General features: G+C 42.5%; 1 protein-coding gene across 2 annotated transcripts; it reads left to right on the forward strand.

The window, feature by feature from the left end:
- The first annotated feature begins 727 nt into the window (after window positions 1-727).
- LOC139456563 (trichoplein keratin filament-binding protein-like) lies at window positions 728-24,381 on the forward strand. Of its 2 annotated transcripts, none has more exons than XM_071238346.1 (15): window positions 728-874; window positions 2,472-2,674; window positions 3,673-3,781; window positions 6,608-6,709; window positions 7,006-7,062; window positions 8,372-8,440; window positions 9,455-9,628; window positions 11,356-11,468; window positions 13,438-13,504; window positions 14,499-14,609; window positions 14,805-14,866; window positions 15,721-15,802; window positions 16,275-16,460; window positions 18,666-18,809; window positions 21,680-24,381. In XM_071238346.1, exons 2-15 carry the CDS (start codon window positions 2,481-2,483, stop codon window positions 21,707-21,709), a joined length of 1,500 nt encoding a protein of 499 aa, XP_071094447.1. In that variant the 5' UTR covers window positions 728-874; window positions 2,472-2,480; the 3' UTR covers window positions 21,710-24,381. The 2 variants fall into 2 exon arrangements, with proteins under 2 accessions (XP_071094447.1, XP_071094449.1); XM_071238348.1 differs by having other exon boundaries at window positions 2,472-2,671.
- Window positions 24,382-25,461: the final 1,080 nt, after the last annotated feature.

Genomic DNA, 25,461 nt, shown 5'->3' on the forward strand with positions numbered 1-25,461 from the left:
ATTTAACTTAAATACCCACATGTGTTAAAACTAGTGGGTAACAGAAATTTGAATACCCAATGATTTTAAAATGCATGGGTAAAATACCCGCAATACCAAAAGCTTATCTGGAGCTCTGTTGGACGCAACCAATGCCGTTTCACCAATATTTTCGTTCACCCCGACGAGTTTGGCGTTTTATTTTGATATTTTATGATAGAATTAAAACGCGTTTTATTGACAGCACATTACATTCATTCCCTAAGTGGATGCGGATTATGACTGAGAAAGTACATTTCTATCAATATTAGGTACCCCGTTGATATACGCCGTCAAATCAGCTGCTTCAATCACAGGTGTTTATTGTGATTTGAAAACTCTGATTGACCCATCGGAATCGGAAGTTTGAGCCTGTTTTTTTTCAAATTTGAATGACTAAATGACAAATAAATTAAATAATAAAATTCATAGGACTTATGTAGTTTTAAAAAAATGTACAAAAACTAAAAAACGCCCCAAACATACATATCATGTCTCTTTACGCAAATCTACGTCAGCAGTCGTTTTCCAATATTACTACAACCAGACAAGTCCTTACGTGTGGTTTTATTTTCGTCCATTCCAAGTCCATCACCGGACTTAGCCTTAATGCATTTTGATTGCTTCGTAGAATACGACCCTGAATCGAACCGAATTTTGTCTGTCAAATAATACTGTTTGAAGTACATATGCGCATGCGTCGCACGACCGCCATGAATTAGTTGTTGTCATTCGAAACGAAATTTATGCTCCAAAATATTATAATGTCACGATATTCGGGCGTTAAGTGAGGGAAGTTTAAGTACAAGTTATATATCCTTGGAATATCTAATTACGTGGCAGTAAATAAAAAAATGTAAGTACCGTTGCAAAGTGTGATATATTTGCCTTAGGGATTGGGGGATAGTTTGAGAACATGATCAGTCTTGTAAGGTTTCAAGAAATGTCAGTGCTGTGAGATCGATATTGTTTTAATTGTTTCTAAATGACATGGAACCGTTTTTATATTCTGAAAACTGCCCTAGTGTTTCTATTCATTCTCAGTCACGCATGGTCTGTAAACAAACCACACATAGGGCTGCAACGAATACACAATGAGGCGAATATGATTCATATCACGAATACAGGGTAACAAATACGAATATTAATTCACAATTACAATAACAAGTCAGCAGTTTATGTCTTATTTTTTATATTCAGTGAAACAATAATATTTATTGACATGGTTTGTTTATTATCAATAAATTATACATTTATTTACTGCACTTATCCAGGTACTAGTACCTGCTCAAATGCGACAATGACCAGTGAAAACAATACTATCAAATTAAATATGATTAGAGTGTTGTCATTGAAAGAAATCTATGCATATAATATGTTATGGATATTTTTAGGTACAGGGTATGTAAATATACACGATAGCATATTCATAAATATTCGATTCTAGTGGCCAAGAATAATGAATTCAATTCATGAATGGTTACGGTTCGATTCACCGAACACACGAGTGAATCGGTACAGCCCTAGTAATTGATAACAATAAGATAGACTGAATTGAGAGATTTGCTCACGAGTATTATAAAAAAAAAATACAGTAAGACAAAATGAGCGATTTAAATGGGCCTATATCCCACCTCTGAAGTGAGATATTTAACATAATGGCCAAATCTAGCTGTGTTTTCTTGTTATGCACCAGCTCAATGGCATAAGGTTGCCTTTTATGAACTTCACAGCAACTAAGCTTCCACTTCCCGGGATTGACATTCATAGGCACAAGTCACACTATCCAGTACTGTATATGTAAAGAATCTACTAGCCAAGTCTGAGCATATGATATATGATATGCACTAGTTACCATAGTTGAAAATGTTTTTATTATTTTAAGGTATTATTTACAGATAATATTTCAAAAGAAGTAACTAGTTAATCATGTTTATTGACAGTAAGCCGTTATCACTCGCATCCAGTAATCCACAGATTGAATATCTGGGCCAGTAGAAATATAAAATAATAAAATTTCCCAACCTCTTGTTTTGTTGCCAGCATATTAGTCAAGCCCTGACTCAAGACAAGTCAAAATATATCAAGATATATTTCTGTGCAAATTTCACCTTAGATTTCTGGCAAAAGGGAATTAGTATAGAAATCAGTTATCATGAGAATGTCTCTGAACATATGTTTTCACTCAAATAACAACAGAAAGCTCAATACAATTCATAATGTCCCAAAGTTGATGTACACATGTGACAGCATGCATTTTCAGGACGAACTACTCATACTTGTGTCATGGACTGATAGCCTCATAGTCATATTGTTAAAAAAATTAATAAAGGCTCGGGAAATTTCATTCAGGCATAAGACATGCACAATGTTCGTGGGCAGTTCATCATATTATCACGCATGACTTGTCTATTTATAGATTCATTGTGATTTTATTTTCTAACAAATTTCAGATTTTTAATATGGCATTACCAACAATCCCTGGCTACTGGACAAGCCGGCGCAATATCTACGAGCAGGCGATTGTAAGTCGTCGGAATCATGAGACAGATTTCAGACAGAAGTGGTCTGAAACATCTGACCACTTCAACAAGATGGACATCGATGCCTCCAAGAAGAAGACATGGATGTCTGATCAGTCATTTCAAGACAGGTGGTACATAACTAGACGTCTTCAGGGCGGGGTAGCTCAGTGGTTGTACATTGGCTCGTCACGCCAAGACCCAGGTTCAATTCCAACTTGGATATTATGTGTTAAGGCAAATCTTGGTGTTTCCCAATAGCAGGAATATTTCTAAAGAAATGTAAAAACTGATTGATATTGCTTACCAGTGCTTATACTGCATTCAAATGTTATAGGGGAGTTGTGCAGTGTTGCGTCCCTTGGGCTTGCCAGAAACCTTTGATTGTGGGTTGGAATCCCGGTTCACCCTGATTATGTTTCTAGGTTTGTCAGCACCATACCTGTGCTCGTGGTTTTCACCAAAGCGGTAAATGTCTGAGACCTGCATCACTTCAGGCTTTCATCCCGCATTAATCTGACACGCCATGATATAACTGGAATACTGTTCAGAGCAGGGTAAAATCCCATCTCACTCAAATGTTATAGGAGTTATTGTGAATCCAGGGGCCACAGGTGACTGTGTGGTTGAAAGTATCACAAGTCACTATGCACAGTTGACTCCCTTAGCGGTGCCCATCTTCCTGAGGCAAGTGCATTAACTGACAATAAAAGTCCAGCATCCACCCTTGCAGAACTGGGCTTGAATTCCAGAGTTACATTTTGGCTGAATTGTCGTAAGAGGTGACTGATGAGTTCACACCAGTGAAGATCCGGGGTAGAATAGGTCGTCAGTAACCCATGCCTGTCGTAAAAGGCGACTATGCTTGTTGTAAGAGACGACTAACGGAATCAGCGAATCAAGTTTGCTGACTTGGTTGATGCATGTCATTGTATCCCAATTGTGTGGATCGATGCTCATGATGTCAAACTGGATTGTCTGGTCCAGACTCGATTATTTAGTGCCATCTGAATTTTCCCACTGGATATAAATCAGCACCCGCTTTGGGCACCTGCTTTAGCTATGAGTTCAATGCCAGATTATCTGCTATGAAATTCTGTATGTAAAGTGGTCATCCTATCCCTGTTTGCAGCATGGACGCCTACAAGTCACGGACAGAGAAGGATATCAAAGCTCTCAGCTTGAAGCGGCGCCGATCCAAACTAGCTGAGCTCATACACCAAGAGAATCTCCAGTTTGAGGTAAAGCAAGATAAGCATTTATTCCAATATGGCAATAAGGGATTTCATGACAAGGGTCACTTTTTCGTCAAACCATAACAATATACTCATGACATCAATCACTGGATTGTCTGGTCCAGACTCGATTATTTACAGACCACCATCATATAGCTGGAATATTGCTGAATGCGGCATTAAACAACAAACAAACAAACGAATTCATATAAACCTCCTGTCTAACTTTAATTGTCTTTTAAAAAACATTCTCATCACTGAATCTTAATTGCCATGATTGCTGTCTTATTGGGACAACCCATGTTTGTGTTACTGTGGCAAGAACGCTGTGATGTAACTGGAATACTGTTAAATGCGGTGTTGATTCGCTCTTATTGTAATTCCTGATCCAATGTTTAAGATTAATTCTGAATGTGATGTTATTTTGTCATAACCTAAGTGTAAAAGTTAATAATTGGGCTTAAAAAAATAAAAGAATTGGTTCACAGGCAATTGTTTTTTAAAATATAGTGCGGGCGGGCGGTGTCCTTTTTTTTCTTTTTTTGTTGTTGTTCAAACTAGTATGTAACCAATAAACAGTTGTGTACCATCAACCCGAGAAGGGGGCCTCCCTACAGAAATGTATTCCTTGATGAGTAAAATACTGGAATATAGTATTTGACTACTGTTGGACTATATATTTTTTTTAAATGGAAATAAAAACGAAATGTGTGGCAAAGTTTATGATGATGCGTTTGGTGCCTGAGAACCAAGACTGTTTTTTTTAGCCTTGGGTATGTTGGTGGCAACAGCATGTGCAGCTCCCATGATGTTGAACACTGCTGATTTGTCAGTGCCACACCCTGGTGAAGGGTCTTACTGCTGTATTACATGTACATGATCTGGGACTGAATCACTTCTGGATCTCCATGAGCAGCAGGTAGTCAAGTTGTTAAGTCAATCCCTTGTCCAATCTCATTAAAATCAGATCTTAGTTCTCGCTACCGCTAAACACAGATCTGAAGACATCCAATCTCATTAAAATCAGATCTTAGTTCTCGCTACCGCTAAACAAAGATCTGAAGACATCCAATAAGGGGTCATGTCAGAACGACCTTTCATCCAACCAATTAGAGTTTCGCTTACCAGATCATGAATGTGACAGTCGGAATGTGATTTCTAATCATACAACCTCGAAAACTTTAACACGGGGTATTCCGAACGATAGTTACTGTTTTAACGACTGTATCCATACAATCTAGGCCATCCTTTTGCCATTCCAGAATGTTCTTTTGTTTAGGTTTCAAATTTGTAATCGAGAATTTGTCCAAATATGTTTCGAAGCGTAGTCACCAATTTGAAATTAGTGCCGTAAAGCACGAGAAAGCTGCCTTCTGATTGGTAATTCTATTGGTCGGTCAAAGTTCGCGCAAGGTCAGTCTGACATGACCTGTAATGGGATGTCCTCAGATCTTTGTTTAGCGGTAGCGAGAACTAAGATCTGATTTTAATGAGATTGGACAAGGTCTGATTATAATGAGATTGGAGGACATCCCATTATGTCTCACGTCAGAACAACCTTTCATCAGGTCATCAGACCAATCAGAGCGTCGCTTACCAGATCGTGAAAGTGACAGTTGGAAAGTGTTTTCTGATCATGCAGCCTGTTAGTCATTTCAGTGGTCGGTCAAAGCTGCGAAAGGTTGTTCTGACATGACCCTCCATGTCCTCAGATCTTTGTTTAGCGGCAGCGAGAACTTAGAGATCTGATTCTAATGAGATTGATCCCTTGTCACGCTAGACCTGGATACAGTGTGTTTTGTCTGTTGCCATGATATTATTTTTAGCAGCAGTAAAACCCAACTCACTCCCTCACTCAGGTTCTCGATCAGTTTTAGAAACAGCTCAGCTCATCCCCGATTATCCAGTTGATTTATATACACTCAATTAGGATAAAACTTCACAAGCCAGTCACCGCCTTACCTTCATTTTGATTCACAATATGCCAAAAAATTGCTGGGTATATAAAAATACACATTTTATTACTGATCCTGCATTATGCCTTCACTGCTTACAAAAGCAGAAAGGTAGCTGTGATTGGTCCAGCTGATGAGAAGAAAAAGTGTTGTGTGAGAGATATACTATTGGAAGTTAGTGATAAGAGAAGTGGAGATGGAAGGTGTCACTTCCCAAATGAAGCTATGGTAGCGAATAGATCCAGGATGTTTATCGTCATAGAATAGAGATGATGCTTGTTGTTTGACTGCTACCTCAGGAATGACTGAAAAAAGCCTTGTAAAGACAGCTCTCATGCACTCTCTCACTCATGCACTCTCTCATGGACTTTCACATATACATTCTCTCTCTCATGCACTCTCACTTCAGCACTCTCTCTCACTTCGGTACTCTCTCACTCATGCACTCTCTCACTCATACATTCTGTCTCTCACGCTCTCTTTCTCATGCACTCTCACTTTGGCACTCTCTCTCACTTCGGCACTCTCACGCATGCACTCACTCATGGACTCTCACTCATGGACTCTCTCTCATGGACTCTCTCTCATGCACTGTCTCTCTCATGCACTGTCTCACTCATGCACTCACTCATGCACTCTCACTTTGGCACTCTCTCTCACTTCGGTGCTCTCACGCATGCACTCTCTCATGGACTCTCTCTCATGCACTCTCTCACTCATGCACTGTCTCACTTATGCACTCACTCATGCGCTGTCACTCATGCACTGTCTCACTCATGCACTCACTCATGCACTGTCTCACTCATGCACTGTCTCACTCATACACTCACTCATACACTTTCACTCATACACTCAGTCTGTTTCTCTGCTACTTCAGGCCGAGCTGCGGGGGTATTCGCAAGATAACTACAGTCGTATGGAGGACATGAGGAGTCGAGCAGATGGACTGAAGAGTGCTCGTGAGGAAAAAAGAAAAATTGTAAGACATTTTCTTTTAATATGGCTGAACTTTTTCTCCACATGTTTCAAGATTTCATGCCAAATGATGTAATGTAACCTACTCGCAAATCAGAATGACAGATTATCTGTCCCTTATGAAATGTTGCCAAGACTTGGGACTTAATTCATTGAGGACAGATTTATCCATGATACCTCATAATACCATAGATGGATCCAGAAGGAGGGTCCAGGGGGTATTTTGGGCTAGTACCCCTGTTGTAAGACTCACTACAACTGGGTTGATACACAAACATGATGATGTGGTGTTCTGTGCAGGTGGCAGAGGAGAAGCTGTACGAACACTGGAGGCAGAACAACCCTGACATTAGGAAGGTGAGCTAACACGTGTTTGAAACAGGTCCTCCTCAGTTATCCAGTGTTTTATATGTCCAATCTTTTATGACCCATGCTTGCCATAAAAGGCGACTATGCTTGTCGTAAAAGGCGACTAACGGGATCGGGTGGTCAGGCTCGCTGACATGGTTGATGCATGTTATCAGTCCCAATTGCATGGATCGATGCTCATGATGTCAATCACTGGATTTTCTGGTTCAGACTCGATTATTTACAGACCGCCGTCATATAGATGGAATATTGCTGAGTGCGGCGTTAAACAACAAACCAACCAACCAACCAATCTGTTATGATATATATCTAGAGCCCATCAACCACCTTAGTTTTGTTACAGACAGTGATTGAAACAATTTTAAAACCCAACAAAACAGTTGGTCAGCTGACTCCCAAATGTTGCCTGCCCATCTTCAAAGTTACCTGCCACATTTAGACATTATAAACATTGAAAAATTGTTAAAAATAATAGACAAATAATGTCTTGATTCCGTTGAAATAATGCTAACAATTACTTGAGAATGTACGAGGAGTTATGATAATACTGAATACATAAGTAGCCTTAAAATTATCTGCCAGAATGTCGGGTAGATAAAGGAAAATTTCATGCAGAAATTTCATGTTGAAATAATGCTAACAATTACTTGAGAATGTACGAGGAGTTATGATAAAACTGAATACATAAGTAGTCTTAAAATTATCTGCCAGAATGTCGGGTAGATAAAGGAAAATTTCATGCAGCCAGCCAGAAAAGTTACCAGCCACGGGCAAGCAGGCAGGCAGTTATTTTGGACGCTGGTTATGGAAATGATTATTGTGATAAAACCGGCTCCATCTAAATGCTTCTTATTGAAAATGTCAGCAGCAGCCAAGCCACCCTTTGATATATTCAGTGAAATTAAAATCCAGAATATTTAGGCCGGAGGAGGGAAATGATGTCATAGAGCTGAAATGTTGAGTGTGGCGTTATCAATGGTTATACAACAAACAAACTACTAAGACAGGAGTAGGGAAGTCCTTACGCTACAAGACAGATGTATTTGAAAATACACACTAAAGTCAAGTTGATCATTTCATTCAATAAAGAAGAGCGTATTTTGAATTTGAAAGCGTTGTGTTTTTCGAACCCGACTCATAATGAAGGTTTGATAGCAAATGAATCCAGGATGTTTCTGCTAATGTCATGTTTCATACCTGGATAACCAAGGACATTGACAGGTGCATGTTTAAATGAGAAGACAAGTAAATGGACAAGGTTGGGGTCTCTAGGTAAGATGTTGTTTTGTTTGTTCAGGTGGAGGAGAACCTGCTGCAGGAGCATGTGGTCAGCTCGTGGCCGGACCAGGTCAAGGAGCAGAGAGAGGTGGGTCAGTCAGCCGGTCACCCTTCTTCAGGGTCATCTACAGCATCAAAGTCATAGTCAGGGAAACAGTGGTGATCTAGGCTTCATTTCTTAGAGCTACAATTGTCGTAAGAGTATGGGAGTTATGATTGTCTTAGCCCTTAGATCACTTTTGTGAACTGTTAAAGTCAGTGTGTAATTCAATCAATTTGTAAATAACAATAATTGAATTCGATCAATCTGCATGTAAAGTAAGTCCAAGAAATTTCAGTCAAAGTTGTAATAATGATAACATTTTTAGGCAATTTGCAAACTGACTGAATTTAGACACTGACTGTAACATGTGTAGACTGCCCCTGCAAGATTAGACTGACAGGTTCTCACAGTACAGGCCTGTGCTTTTATGTGTTACCGTATTCGACATGGTAAGCGCCCCGCTCTAATATGCGCCCACAGCAATATTTGCTAATATATTGGCTAGTGAACAATCCCAATTAGCAACCTTTCAGATTGATCAATGTACACAAGACTTATTTATTTGTGTATAATACGCACTCAAGTGTTATGTGCACCCTTAATTATGGGTTTTTAAATTCTGCAAAATATATCTGTCATGTATAATATGCACAGACTTTTCTTTTGTATCATTTCAGTCTGTTAGCATAAACCGCGAAATTTACATCATTCAACTCTGTATTTTTTTCTCACCAAAATTATAGTTCTAATAAGAGCCCCCTATTGCTAATGTTGAGAGCACCCTTGGTGCTTATTGCGTCAACTACGGAAATTACATTTTAAGCAATAACACATCTTTTTAACTATCCTGAACTGTCTGCAGTCAAATAATCCTAGACTTAAAGTCTTAAAGTGATATGCTACTGTCTTATATGTTGTGGGAATGTGGCAAATATGGCTGTAGTTATTTGTATAAAGTGACATACAAACTGTATCACAGAACTCTGTATTTATTGTATGGCTTGGTGCAAGAGCTGTGGTGAGTACTGTGAGTTACACTGGCTGGCTGGCTGTTGACAGAGGATGGAGAGTGCTCGGCGAGAGAAGGAGGAGTATGAGGAGGAAATGGAGCTAGAAAGACAGGCTGCTGTGGAAGCAGAGAAACGACGTGCCGAGGAGAAGCTGGTGGAGGAGAAGAGGTTGAAGGACGTCCTGAAGGAGCAGATGATGGAGCTGAGGAAGAGGGAGGAAGAGGTGAGTAGGGGAGGGGCTTGTGTCAGGGAGGTGGATGATAAAGTGGGAGGGGCTTGCGTCAGGGAGGTGGATGATAATGTGGTTGGGGCTTGTGTTTGGGAGGTGGATGATAAAGTGGAAGGGGCTTGTGTCAGGGAGGTGGATAATAAAGTGGGAGGGGCTTGTGTCAGGGAGGTGGATGAAAATGTGGGAGGGCTTGTGTCAGTGAGGTGAAATATAATGTGGTTGGGGCTTGTGTCCTAAGGTGGGTGATAAAGTGGGAGGGGCTTGTGTCTTGGAGGTGGATGATATTGTGGTTGGGGCTTGTGTCAGGGAGGTGGATGATAAAGTGGGAGGGGCTTGTGTCAGGGAGGTGGATGATATTGTGGTTGGGGCTTGTGTCAGGGAGGTGGATGATAAAGTGGGAGGGGCTTGTGTCAGGGAGGTGGATGATATTGTGGTTGGGGCTTGTGTCTGGGAGTTGGATGATATTGTGGTTGTGACTTGTGTCTGGGAGTTGAATGATATTGTGGTTGTGACTTGTGTCTGGGAGTTGGATGATATTGTGGTTGCGACTTGTGTCTGGGAGTTGGATGATATTGTGGTTGCGACTTGTGTCTGGGAGTTGGATGATAATGTGGTTGTGACTTGTGTCTGGGAGTTGGATGATATTGTGGTTGCAACTTGTGTCTGGGAGGTGGGTGATAATGTGGGAGGGGCTTGTGTTATGAGGTGGATGAGAATGTAGTTGCGACTTGTGTCTGGGAGGTGGGTGATAATGTGGCAGGGCCTTGTGTCTGGGAGGTGGATGATATTGTGGTTGGGGCTTGTGTCTGGGAGGTGGGAGGTGAGATTGTTTCAGTAGGTTGATGATAATGTGGGAGGGGTTTGTTTCTGGAGTCGGATGATATAGTTTGAGGGGCTTGTGTCTGGGATATGGATGATAAAGTGGGAAGGGCTTGTGTTTGGAGGTGGATGATATTGTGGTTGCAACTTGTGTCTGGGAGTTGGATGATATTGTGGTTGCGACTTGTGTCTGGGAGTTGGATGATATTGTGGTTGGGGCTTGTGTCTGGGAGTTGGATGATATTGTGGTTGTGACTTGTGTCTGGGAGTTGGATGATATTGTGGTTGCGACTTGTGTCTGGGAGTTGGATGATATTGTGGTTGCGACTTGTGTCTGGGAGTTGGATGATAATGTGGTTGTGACTTGTGTCTGGGAGTTGGATGATATTGTGGTTGCGACTTGTGTCTGGGAGTTGGATGATAATGTGGTTGCGACTTGTGTCTGGGAGTTGGATGATATTGTGGTTGCGACTTGTATCTGGGAGTTGGATGATATTGTGGTTGCGACTTGTGTCTGGGAGTTGGATGATATTGTGGTTGTGACTTGTGTCTGGGAGTTGGATGATAATGTGGTTGCGACTTGTGTCTGGGAGTTGGATGATATTGTGGTTGCGACTTGTATCTGGGAGTTGGATGATATTGTGGTTGCGACTTGTGTCTGGGAGGTGGTTGATAATGTGGGAGGGCCTTGTGTCTGGAGGTGGATGGTTTTGAGGGTGTGGTTTGTGTCTGGGGGTGCTTGATACGGCTGTGATATAGCTTTATATTGCTGACGGCATTCATTCACTCTTGTGTCACATTGTTTGAGGATAGTGGGGTAGTATCTATCAGTCAAGGTATGAAGAAGGCTGTATGTATTCTGTGTGTGTAGAGAGATGTAAGTGTGCCTGTTCTCTCCACAGACAGCCATGTTGAAGTCGGAGCAAGACAGTCTTCAGCGACAACAGTGGGATTTGGAGCAGTTGGAGGACACTCGGAGGAGGACAGAGGATGCTCGCAAGAAGCAGGAGTTTGGGTAAGTCGCCATCCATGTCCTGCGTTACTGTCTCATTCACTGACTTGATTCAACAGTTTGGTTCAGTGGTTAGGTTCACTAGTTTAGCTAACTGGTTGCGTTGGGTTTGCTTGTTCAGTGTGTGGGTACAGTGGTGGGTAAACTTGCTGCTTCACACTGGTTGATTCACATGCTGGTTCACGCTGGTGGGTTCACTTGCTGGATCACACTGGTGGGTTCACTTGCTGCTTGACACTGGTTGTTCACATGCTGGATTACTGGCTGGTGGGTTCACTTGCTGGTTCACGCTGGTTGATTCACATGCTGGATCACACTGGTGGGTTCACTTGCTGGTTCACGCTGGTTGATTCACATGCTGGATCACACTGGTGGGTTCACTTGCTGGTTCACGCTGGTTGATTCACATGCTGGATCACACTGGTGGGTTCACTTGCTGGTTCATGCTGGTTGATTCACATGCTGGATCACACTGGTGGGTTCACTTGCTGGTTCACGCTGGTTGATTCACATGCTGGATCACACTGGTGGGTTCACTTGCTGGTTCACGCTGGTTGATTCACATGCTGGATCACACTGGTGGGTTCACTTGCTGGTTCACACTGGTTGATTCACATGCTGGATCACACTGGTGGGTTCACTTGCTGGTTCACGCTGGTTGATTCACATGCTGGATCACACTGGTGGGTTCACTTGCTGGTTCACGCTGGTTGATTCACATGCTGGATCACACTGGTGGGTTCACTTGCTGGTTCACGCTGGTTGATTCACATGCAGGATCACACTGGTGGGTTCACTTGCTGGTTCACGCTGGTTGATTCACATGCTGGATCACACTGGTGGGTTCACTTGCTGGTTCACGCTGGTTGATTCACATGCTGGATCACACTGGTGGGTTCACTTGCTGGTTCACGCTGGTTGATTCACATGCTGGATCACACTGGTGGGTTCACTTGCTGGTTCACGCTGGTTGATTCACATGCTGGATCACACTGGTGGGTTCACTTGCTGGTTCACGCTGGTTGATTCACATGCTGGATCACACTGGTGGGTTCACTTGCTGGATCACACTGGCTGGTTCACGCTGGTTGATTCACATGCTGGATCACACTGGTGGGTTCACTTGCTGGTTCACACTGGTTGATTCACATGCTGGATCACACTGGTGGGTTCACTGGCTGGATCACACTGAAGGGTTCACTTGCTGGGTTCACATGCTGGATCACACTGGTGGGTTCACGCTGGTTGATTCACATGCTGGATCACACTGGTGGGTTTACTGGCTGGATCACTCTGATGGGTTGACTTGCTGGATCACACTGGTGGGTTCACTTGCTGGGTTCACTTGCTCGATCCGATGGTGGGTTCACATGCTGGATCACACTGGTGGGTTCACTTGCTGAATCACACTGGTGGGTTTACTGGCTGGATCACTCTGATGGGTTGACTTGCTGGATCACTCTGGTGGGTTCACTTGCTGGGTTCACTTGCTGGATCACACTGGTGGGTTCACTTGCTGGGTTCACTTGCTGGATCACACTGGTGGGTTCACGCTGGTTGATTCACATGCTGGATCACACTGGTGGGTTTACTGGCTGGATCACTCTGATGGGTTGACTTGCTGGATCACACTGGTGGGTTCACTTGCTGGGTTCACTTGCTCGATCACACTGGTGGGTTCACTTGTTGGTTCACACTGGTTGATTCACATGCTGGATCACACTGGTGGGTTCACATGCTGGATCACTCTGGTTGATCACATGCTGGTTCACACTGGTTGATTCACATGGATCACACTGGTGGGTTCACTGGCTGGTTCATGCTGTTTTGCTGGTATTTTGGTTTTTGTATAACCATGTGATAACAAACAAGACAGCAAATTCACATAGAGATATACAGTATAACTAACCTCTGTAGCAACACTGAAATAGAATGTTGTTATTTCTTGCACCGTGTGTGTCGTGTGCTTCAGGCGAATCCTGTTGCGGCAACACAAGGCCCAGCTGATGCGGCGGTCACGGCAGATACAGGAGGAGCTGGTGAGTTACATACAGGGATATGACACAGGGTGTAACATACAGGGATATGACAGGGTGTAACATACAGGGATATGACACAAGGTGTAACATACAGGGATATAACAAAGGGTGTAACATATAGGGATATGACACAGGGTGTAACATACAGGGACATAACACAGGGTGTAACATACAGGGTGTAACATACAAGGATATGACACAGGGTGTAACATACAGGAATATAACACAGGGTGTAACATATAGGGATATGACACAGGGTGTAACATACAGGGATATAACACAGGGTGTAACACACAGGGATATAACACAGGGTGTAACATATAGGGATATGACACAGGGTGTAACATACAGGGATATAACACAGGGTGTAACATACAGGGATATGACACAGGGTGTAACATACAGGGATATAACACAGGGTGTAACATATAGGGATATGACACAGGGTGTAACACACAGGGATATAACACAGGGTGTAACATATAGGGATATGACACAGGGTGTAACATACAGGGATATAACACAGGGTGTAACATATAGGGATATGACACAGGGTGTAACATACAGGGATATGACACAGGGTGTAACATACAGGGATTTTAACACAGGGTGTAACATACAGGGATATGACAAGGGGTGTAACATATAGGGATATAACACAGGGTGTAACACACAGGGATATAACACAGGGTGTAACATACAGGGATATGACACAGGGTGTAACATATAGGGATATGACACAGGGTGTAACATACAGGGACATAACACAGGGTGTAACACACAGGGATATAACACAGGGTGTAACATATAGGGATATGACACAGGGTGTAACATACAGGGATATAACACAGGGTGTAACATTCAGGGATATAACACAGGGATATAACACAGGGTGTAACATACTGGGATATAACACAAGGTGTAACATACAGGGAGGGATATAACACAGGGTGTAACATACTGTGTGCTGACTGACTGTTTCTTGTGTGTTCAGGAACAGGACCATAAGCTGCTGGAGGCTCTGCTAGAGAAGGAGGAGGCTGACCTCGTCCTCCACACGGCCCGAAAGGAGAAGGACAAAGCTGATGCTTCCTGGATGAAACAGGTACACATGTACTCAAATATAGAGTACACAAGAGGAGATGTGTGTGATAACTGTCACCATTGATAACAACTCTGATCACTGCCTGCCATGATGAGAGTCTATTCCACTGGGAGATGACAAATCAGAGACATACACAAAGGCAGCATCTGAAATCTTATGATATAGTTTATATATTTGGCTGACTTGTTGTTTCAGGTGATCGAGGACCAGCTGAGAGTGGAGAAGGCTAGAGAGGCGGAACTGGACATGCTCTACCAGTGAGTTCTGCCTTCTGTCCAAAGCCCCAGTCTAGAAAAGTCCTGCTGCTACTTGTCCATGTACTAAGACTAAAATTCACTGAAAATAGGAGACTCTGTATGTAGTTGCAGGTTGCCAGGGGCTGCATAGGACTCTGTTCTGTTCTATATTTTGGTCATGTTGGGAGTCCCCAGGGAGCAGGTCCCCAGTGTTTCATGTTGGCCCTGTGGGGACTCTGGGTTAGGGCAGGTCCCCCTGTGTTGTGGACTGAACATGGGATTGGGTGATCAGGTTCTGTGATTTACCTGGTCAGTCCTGGGAACTTTTAGTAATACGTTTATGGGGTTCTGAGCATTAATGTATAGTGAGTGAGTGAGTTTGGTTTTACGCCGCTTTTAGCAATATTCCAGCAATATCAACAATATCAGCAATATCACGGCGGGAGACACCAGAAATGGGCTTCACACATTGTACCCATGTCGGGAATCGTCTTTGGCGTGACGAGTGAACCACTAGGCTACCCGACCACCCCCATGTTAATGTGGGAAGAAAGCCCAGTCTTGATGTTTACTGCTTGGCTTTGGTGAAAACCAACAAACAAGAATTATAAACAGGGATGGATCTAGCATTCCAACCCAGGATAATAGCATGCCACAAGGCACGAGGTACCTCAGACAACTGTGGATGAGTTCTGTAGTGTTAATGTGGGTATGAGTCTAATGGCTATTCATTTGCTGGTATCTTTACACCTATTTATCGAACGCTTTAACCACAATGCTACCCGACCACCCCGCATTAATGTATAAGTATAGCACTTAGATAATTTGTGCAAGCTGCTTCAGGAGACGGAGACTGAGCGTCAGTTGTGTTGCAGGGATGAGGCAGCACGGATGTGGCAGAAACGGGAGGCGGACTGGGAGAAGGAGAAGCAGGCCAGAGAGAGGCTCATGCAGGAGGTGGGTGATGGAGTGGGGTGGCGACAGTCTGGAAGCTGGGGTTGGGTTGGGTGAGGTGCTGACTTGTGGGGGCTCAGGGTAGGGTTGGGGCCGACTTGGGGTGAGAGACGTGCCGGGGATGTGTTGGGAATGTGTGGCAACTTGGTGTAGGGTAGGTGCCCCTTTCTCATGAAGGAATTTGGCGCTGGTGGCTGTGGAGAAGGGACACAAATGAGGAGAGATCCAATTACTTCCTGGGGTATGCTTGTGATAGCTACATGATGATAGCTGCATGCAGTTATTGTGGAGATGTGTCACTACCTGGGCACACAAACTTTCTTGGTTTGATTAGATTGATAATTAATGGATGATTCTTCTGTGCCAACTAAAAAGACTGTGAGTTGGACTTTTTGTGTTGTGTCTTGCCATGATGTTCGTGTACTGTACCTTGCTGGTGTGTTGTGGTTCACTGGTGTTATGTTGCTTTGTGCAGGTGTTGGCGAGCAGGCAGGACCAGATTTCAGATAAGATGTTGGTGATCCAGCAACGGGAGGAGGAGATCCTGGAGCAGCGGGAGCAGTTAGTGAGGGAGATGGAGATTGCCAGTCAGCTGACTCGGCGCGACCTGGAGCAGAAGGACGCAGCCCGGGAGGAGCTCAAGCTGAACCTTGCTGAACAGGTGAGATATGTAGTTATATACTTGCTGAACATGTGAGATATGTAGGTTATATACTTGCTGAACATGTGAGATATGTAGTTATATACTTGCTGAACAGGTGAGATATGTAGTTATATACTTGCTGAACAGGTGAGATGTGTAGTTATATACTTGCTGAACAGGTGAGATATGTAGGTTATATACTTGCTGAACATGTGAGATATTTAGTTATATACTTGCTGAACAGGTGAGATATGTAGTTATATACATGCTGAACAGGTGAGATATGTAGTTATATACATGCTGAACAGGTGAGATATGTAGTTATATACAAGCTGAACATGTGAGATATGTAGTAATATACTTGCTAAACAGGTGAGATATATAGTTATATACTTGCTGAACAGGTGAGATGTGTAGTTATATACTTGCTGAACAGGAGAGATATGTAGTTATATACTTGATTAACAGGAGAGATATGTAGTTATACAGTCGTGCCCCGTTTATACGGACACTTGCGTCATTTCACAATTCGTCCGTATAAACGAATTTCCGTATAACTGAAACCAGCTTCTTACTGGAAGAGTTACTTCCCTTCAATTATGCAACTCATGACAAAATTCCTTATACATATTGTTTTTATTAATTTCGGCGAAATCGTTATTAACAGCAACTACGGTCAGAATACCGCTATTGACGCCTTGAAACGAACTTTAGTTGACAGAGAATGGATACATATATCATAAATGACATACTTTGACTCGTTAAAAGTCATATTTGTTTTTGTTTGACGATTCTATGTCAACATAAAATTCTCGCGATCACGCGATCACGTGCGCGTGAGCCTTGACGGTGACTGGTCAGACTGGTTCCATTTAAAAAATAATACCCGAGAATAGCGATCAGCTGCTTCGCTTAGGGTTATCATTATTTTAAATATGTTTAGTAAAGGCTGCATATAATTAAGAAAATAATGGAATATATTATTCCTGATAAAAAAAATAGTTTCAGATACAATTGTTGTCGATCCTTGCATTAAAAATCCTATAAAGTTATATCATTGGGTGTGTCTTTACCGAATCACCGGTCGATTCCAAGAAAACGTGTGTACAGCTGATTGCTGTTTCCGGCTTAGTTTACGAGAAAATACACAAGGTAATCTTAATCCCTAGATATAAAACAATGCCTCGTAATACGTAATACAAAATTCAACCCAAGGTCCAACAAAAGCCAAACTGATACTCAAATGAAAGGAAAATTGAAACTGCTATCTCACGCCTCTGACTTGGTCACTAAAAGCACTATGACAAGGTTTGTTCATCTTGCAATCAGGCAATCTTGAAACCATTGACCACCTGTTACTAGAATGTCAAGACCATGCCCCAGCCCGGGCTAGGTTAAAACAAGAATCTGCTAGCTGTCATAGATCTCCTAAAGCCAAAAGATGCAATAGCGAAGGCCAAACTAACTCTATTTCTGAGAGATGGACAGCTGCTCGAACGTATATAAACAGAGCAGCCAATGATAAAAATGAAATCATATCAATATAAGAAAATAGAAATCATATCAATGCAAAAACAGAAATTATGTGAACACCGAAATCACAATAGATATGTGAACCCTTCTCACACACAGGAGTCCCAAAGAGGGACAGGTCAGCCGAAATTGCCTAGGCAGAAGGCGACCTCTTAAACACCTAATGCAACAACAACAACAACACGTAATGAAGTTCAACTTTGACCTCTGACCTCCACAGACGCCATATTTATCGAAGGGGATTACATGTACAATAAACAAGCTCGTCTCAAACGTAACTCTGCGTCACTGGTTAATTGACTTCTCACGAATCAAAGATATTACCACCAGCGGAAGTGTACTGTCCGGATAAGTGAGACAATTTTGAGTGCATTTCAGTGTTTTGTATATGAAAATGACCGTCCGGTTCCGGAAACTGAATTTCCGGATATACGGGTAAATTTATATAGTAATTATTTCGTTTTGAATGAAAATCGTCCGGGAACCGAGGTTTCCGGATATCTGAAGTCCGTATAAGCGGGGCACGACTGTATACTTGCTGAACAGGTGAGATATGTGGTTATATACTTGCTGAACAGTTGAGATATGTAGTTATATACTTGCTGAACATGTGAGATATGTAGTTATATAGTTCAGTGAATAGATGACAGCTCTCGTTATGTTACAACTGATATGTTTGTAATTTGTCAGGTAACCGCTCGGCGAGATCGTGAGGAGTCAGCGAGAGATCGGCTCCAGGATGAACTAAATGAAGAGAAGGTAGCAGCGGATAATTACGAGGACATCCTTCGTCATGAGACTGACAGGATGAAGATACATGGATATACACCACGGGTAGGTGATATACATCTCAGTTATACACCACGGGTAGGTGATATACATCTCAGTTATACACCATGGGTAGGTGATATACATCTCACATATACACCACGGGTAGGAGATATACATCTCACATATACACCATGGGTAGGAGATATACATCTCACATATACACCATGGGTAGGTGATATACATCTCATATACACCACGGGTAGGTGATATACATCGCACAAATACACCACGGGTAGGAGATATACATCTCACATATACACCACGGGTAGGTGATATACATCGCACATATACTCCACAGGTAGGAGATATACATCTCACATATACACCACGGGTAGGCGATATACATCTCACATATACACCATGGGTAGGTGATATACATCTCACATATACACCATGGGTAGGCGATATACATCTCACATATACACCATGGGTAGGTGATATACATCTCACATATACACCATGGGTAGGTGATATACATCTCAGATATACACTGTGGGTAGGTGATATATACATCACACATATACACCACGGGTAGGTGATACAAATCTCACATATACACCATGGGTAGGAGATATACATCTCACATATACACCATGGGTAGGTGATATACATCTCACATATACACCATGGGTAGGAGATATACATCTCACATATACACCATGGGTAGGAGATATACATCTCACATATACACCATGGGTAGGTGATATACATCTCACATATACACCACGGGTAGGAGATATACATCTCACATATACACCATGGGTAGGAGATATACATCTCACATATACACCATGGGTAGGTGATATACATCTCATATACACCACGGGTAGGTGATATACATCGCACAAATACACCACGGGTAGGAGATATACATCTCACATATACACCATGGGTAGGTGATATACATCGCACATATACTCCACAGGTAGGAGATATACATCTCACATATACACCACGGGTAGGCGATATACATCTCACATATACACCATGGGTAGGTGATATACATCTCACATATACACCATGGGTAGGTGATATACATCTCACATATACACCACAGGTAGGAGATATACATCTCACATATACACCATGGGTAGGTGATATACATCTCACATATACACCACAGGTAGGAGATATACATCTCACATATACACCATGGGTAGGTGATATACATCTCACATATACACCATGGGTAGGTGATATACATCTCACATATACACCACAGGTAGGAGATATACATCTCACATTTACACCATGGGTAGGTGATATACATCTCACATATACACCATGGGTAGGAGATATACATCTCACATATACACCATGGGTAGGTGATATACATCTCACATATACACCATGGGTAGGTGATATACATCTCACATATACACCACAGGTAGGAGATATACATCTCACATATACACCATGGGTAGGTGATATACATCTCACATATACACCACAGGTAGGAGATATACATCTCACATATACACCACAGGTAGGAGATATACATCTCACATATACACCACGGGTAGGTGATATACATCTCACATATACACCACGGGTAGGAGATATACATCTCACATATACACCACGGGTAGGTGATATACATCTCACATATACACCATGGGTAGGAGATATACATCTCACATATACACCATGGGTAGTTGATATACATCTCACATATACACCATGGGTAGGAGATATACATCTCACATATACACCATGGGTAGGTGATATACATCTCACATATACACCACAGGTAGGAGATATACATCTCACATATACACCATGGGTAGGAGATATACATCTCACATATACACCATGGGTAGGAGATATACATCTCACATATACACCATGGGTAGGTGATATACATCTCACATATACACCATGGGTAGGAGATATACATCTCACATATACACCATGGGTAGGTGATATACATCTCACATATACACCATGGGTAGGTGATATACATCTCACATATACACCACAGGTAGGAGATATACATCTCACATATACACCATGGGTAGGTGATATACATCTCACATATACACCACAGGTAGGAGATATACATCTCACATATACACCACAGGTAGGAGATATACATCTCACATATACACCACGGGTAGGTGATATACATCTCACATATACACCACAGGTAGGAGATATACATCTCACATATACACCATGGGTAGTTGATATACATCTCACATATACACCATGGGTAGGAGATATACATCTCACATATACACCATGGGTAGGTGATATACATCTCACATATACACCACAGGTAGGAGATATACATCTCACATATACACCATGGGTAGGAGATATACATCTCACATATACACCATGGGTAGGAGATATACATCTCACATATACACCATGGGTAGGTGATATACATCTCACATATACACCACAGGTAGGAGATATACATCTCACATATACACAACGGGTAGGAGATATACATCTCACATATACACCACAGGTAGGTGATATACATCTCACATATACACCATGGGTAGGTGATATACATCTCACATATACACCATGGGTAGGTGATATACATCTCACATATACACCACAGGTAGGAGATATACATCTCACATATACACCATGGGTAGGTGATATACATCTCACATATACACCATGGGTAGGTGATATACATCTCACATATACACCATGGGTAGGTGATATACATCTCACATATACACCATGGGTAGGTGATATACATCTCACATATACACCACAGATACAAATAATTGGGGGGATATACACATTAGATTACCCCAAGGGGAGGTAATATACTTTAGATTCCTCAATAGATTGACACAACCGATGGGCAACTGTATAATGTATTCTGTTTGCTTTACTTCCACTTGCAGCAACATGGGAGGAGACAAGCATGGATGTGAGGAGATGACCTTGATGGCTGTACATCACACCAGGGAATGGGGGTATACGACCTTGATGGCTGTACATCACACCAGGGAATTGGGGGATACAACCTTGATGGCTGTACATCACACCGGGGAATGGGGGGATACAACCTTGATGGCTGTACATCACACCAGGGAATGGGGGGAAAGGAGGAGACGACTATGAACGGTGTACATCGCACCGGGGATGGGGGGATAGGAGGAGACGACTATGAACGGTGTACATCGCACCGGGGATGGGAGGAGACGACTATGAACGCTGTACATCGCACCGGGGATGGGAGGAGACGACTATGAACGCTGTACACCAAACCGGGGATGGGAGGAGATGACTATGAACGGTGTACATCGCACCGGGGATGGGAGGAGACGACCATGAATGCTGAACGTCACAGCAGGGATGGGACAATGGGGTAGGGTGGGGTGTTGTTTAGTGAAGTACTGCTCAACATGGTCGCACTCACAGTTCCAGACTTGGGAGGTGTGACAGTCATTGAGGTTACACCGAGCTGGATGGTGAGAGATGTAGATGAGAGAATGAAACCAACACTGAGAAAGTTCACCATGTTGAGCATGGAGGTAGGCAGCTTTTACCTCAAAGGTCTTCTCAAACCTCACGCCAGTCACGTAGACAAGGTAGCAGGTAGACAAGTTCCTGGATGAAGAAGAGTTCTAGTTACTGCACCATCACTGCACCATCACTGCTGGAGTATAGTACCAGCCAGGTGTATCAGGCAGGGCCATGATGTCACTCTCAGTGGGCTTGTGTGTCAGTCAGTGTCAGCTGGCTGAACAGTGGTACAGGAAAGCTGAAACCCTCTGTGGTTGCTACAGAATGTGATATTTGACAAATTTAAACAAATTCCTGTGTATGGATGATTGTAAATAAGGTGATGCATGGTGACTCTTCCATGTTGGCTGACATAAGTGGAGAAGGGTCATCTCAGTAACCATGACGACAGCTGGACGGAACTGTCAATGACCCGTGTCACTCAGTGGTCACCCAGTGGCCGATTCATGATCTGACTGCCTTTTTAACTAACATTTTTTACATTTGTATATTCATCATTTCAATATGTTACATGTTTGTGACTTTATTATTTGTTACCATGGTTACATACCGATGTCAAATTGCTGATGTAGATACAGTAACCCAAGATGCAGGCACATGTAGACCTGTGTTCCTCCAGGAGACCTGTGGACCAGTTACCGGCACACAACGTTTGGGTTCATACTGAAGTCAGAACTGCCACATTTGCATTTTCACAATGATGTGCTTTTGTATTTACCTCCTGACTTGGGTATAGGTGCATTATACTGTCTTGTTACTGGTAACTATAAGCTGGAGTCCATCTTCAAACTAGGTGAACATTTCACCCATACCTTTTCAGTGAATAATCCTGCTCTTTTCAGTTTCTGAATCCCAAGGTTTGTCTTGTGAACTCCACTCTGCATTATGCAGGTTCCAGTGTTTACTGGGGGGGCATGGGTGGCCCAGTCATCTAAGGCGCCGCGATTTGTCCCTTGGGCACGCCAGAAACCTATGATTGTGTGTTCAAATCCCGGTTAGCCCCGATTATGTTTCCAGGTTTGTCAGCATCATACCCGTGCTCGTGGGTTTCACCGAAGTGGTAAACGTCTGAGACCTGCATCACTCCTGGCTTTCCTCCCACATTAAGCTGACATGCCGCGATATAACTGTAATACTGTTAAAAGCGGCATTAAACACAACTCACTCATTCACACTCCAGTGTTTACTTATAATATGTTTGTAGGTGCTGCTTCTGTTGAGAACATCCTCTGTTTCTCCAGGACTAGCATCCCTGTTGTTCTCGAAATCTAAGAATACCTGTCCTTGATTTCCATTAACATTTTACCAACCAATCAAACGTTGAGAAAAGGAAATGGGTAAGGGAGACAACTCAGACTGCCTAGACACCAAAGACAACCACAGTTTTGAGGGACATGAAGACATCCTTTCCATCAAATATATTTGAGAGCTTTCTTTTGCGTATCAGTTAGTTTTTCAGCTCTTAATTTCTTGCAAACACTAGTGTAATCAGTGAGACTGCCCACTATGTTGTTGATATCACCAACCCCACATTGAGGCTGGTTTGTAACTCGCATTCTGATTGGTACATTAGACCTAGTAGCTTAGCCAGTCAATTTGGCTGAAGGAAATCAAGGCGCAGGTATTTTGTGATTTGCGAGAACCTCGGGGATGCGTCCAGGGGTAAGTGTTGGTTTACCCTGGAGATACAGAAGATGGCAGAAGTACATTTGTCACATACTCGATACAATAAACTGTCTTAATGTTTTAAATAAAAATGATTTCTAGGCACCAGGTTTATTTTAACCATACTATTAGGATGTAGACCACTGGCACTCTTATAAACAGAGATACCCGGGGTGACATTTCAGTTAGTGTCCCTGTAAATGGTAGCAGGTGCTTGTTGCTGCCAGTAGTTTGTGTGTCGGCAGCTGTTTAGCTAAGAAACATACACATATACAGCCTGGTCGTTGTATTTGCAAACTTTATGAAAAAGTGGATGCAATGTTTTGTACTGTGTACATTTCAATTTTTTTGCAAATTTATTTTGACATTTGTATCAAAAAGGAGACAATGGAAATAGCATGTATATAGTGATTTGTGTGTAGTGTGTCACATTCCTGTACATCAAGTGTCTCCACCTTCATGCCAGTCATCACAAATAAATTATCATGACAAAAATATTTCGTCGTCTTGTCAATGTACTGAAACGACCATGAGTAGAAGCTACACCACTACTTTCAGACATAAGTTTGCACATTGAACTTTTTAGAAGTGGATCTGCAAGTTGTATATTGTCAGGATCGCCTCAAGGGTCTAGGGAGTGTCTGCCCGGAGAGCAGAAAGTTGGTGGTTCAATCCCTGGATGGCGCTCAGCATGAAAAGTGGGCTCGGAGTCAGTGTTAACCTGTGGCATGGTATCTGTACAAGCATCCACACATTTCATCTTCTTGTGCTACTCTGCACGCAGATCCTGGCACAGTGAATTCACCACGAAACTCCCAACACTTCAGATACAGCTCATAGCTTGCAGTAATGACACAACAAGCAAAGAAACAGACATGTTTTATTGTCATAATTCATTCATGTAATAATATACAATTGTTAGAGACTTGTGTGAGCACAGACAGACAGTCATACTGGACACAGCATCAAAATAGGGCAGCAATGTACAGCATGACATATGTACAAGAGGAAACTGGTGGAAACCTGAGAGGCCTCAGTGTGAAACGGTTGTCATAGAAAACCTAAATCATACAAGTTAGCAGGAAGGCTGGATGTTGATGAACGACCAAAACAGGTCCATGTACAACAGATCAAGTTATGGAATATGGAATAGGGGACTGATCTATACACTTATTGCTGATACAGCTGCGACATAATTGTTGTCGAGATCCTAGTGATTACCCTTGTATAACAACGATGGAAATGAACAGAAGCTTTTGGATTTTGTCAACAGGGCTATCACGTAAAAGGATGTTGGCAGGTTAAAGAAAAATGATGGTTTATCAAATACTAGTTTCAGCAATATTGCTGCAGTATTCCAACTTTAGGGGGCCCTGGGGTCCTCGAAGTGTGCTGCTATAGTATTGAATCAAGGGTACCATGTTTTACTTAGGCATGAAAGTCCATGTGTCCTTCCATCACTTGTGTATGATCTGCTGAAAGACAGCTGAAG

This window comes from Haliotis cracherodii, unplaced genomic scaffold, assembly GCF_022045235.1.
Source record: "Haliotis cracherodii isolate W230 unplaced genomic scaffold, xgHalCrac1.p SCAF_11, whole genome shotgun sequence".
NCBI classification, from domain to species: Eukaryota; Metazoa; Mollusca; class Gastropoda; order Lepetellida; family Haliotidae; genus Haliotis; species Haliotis cracherodii.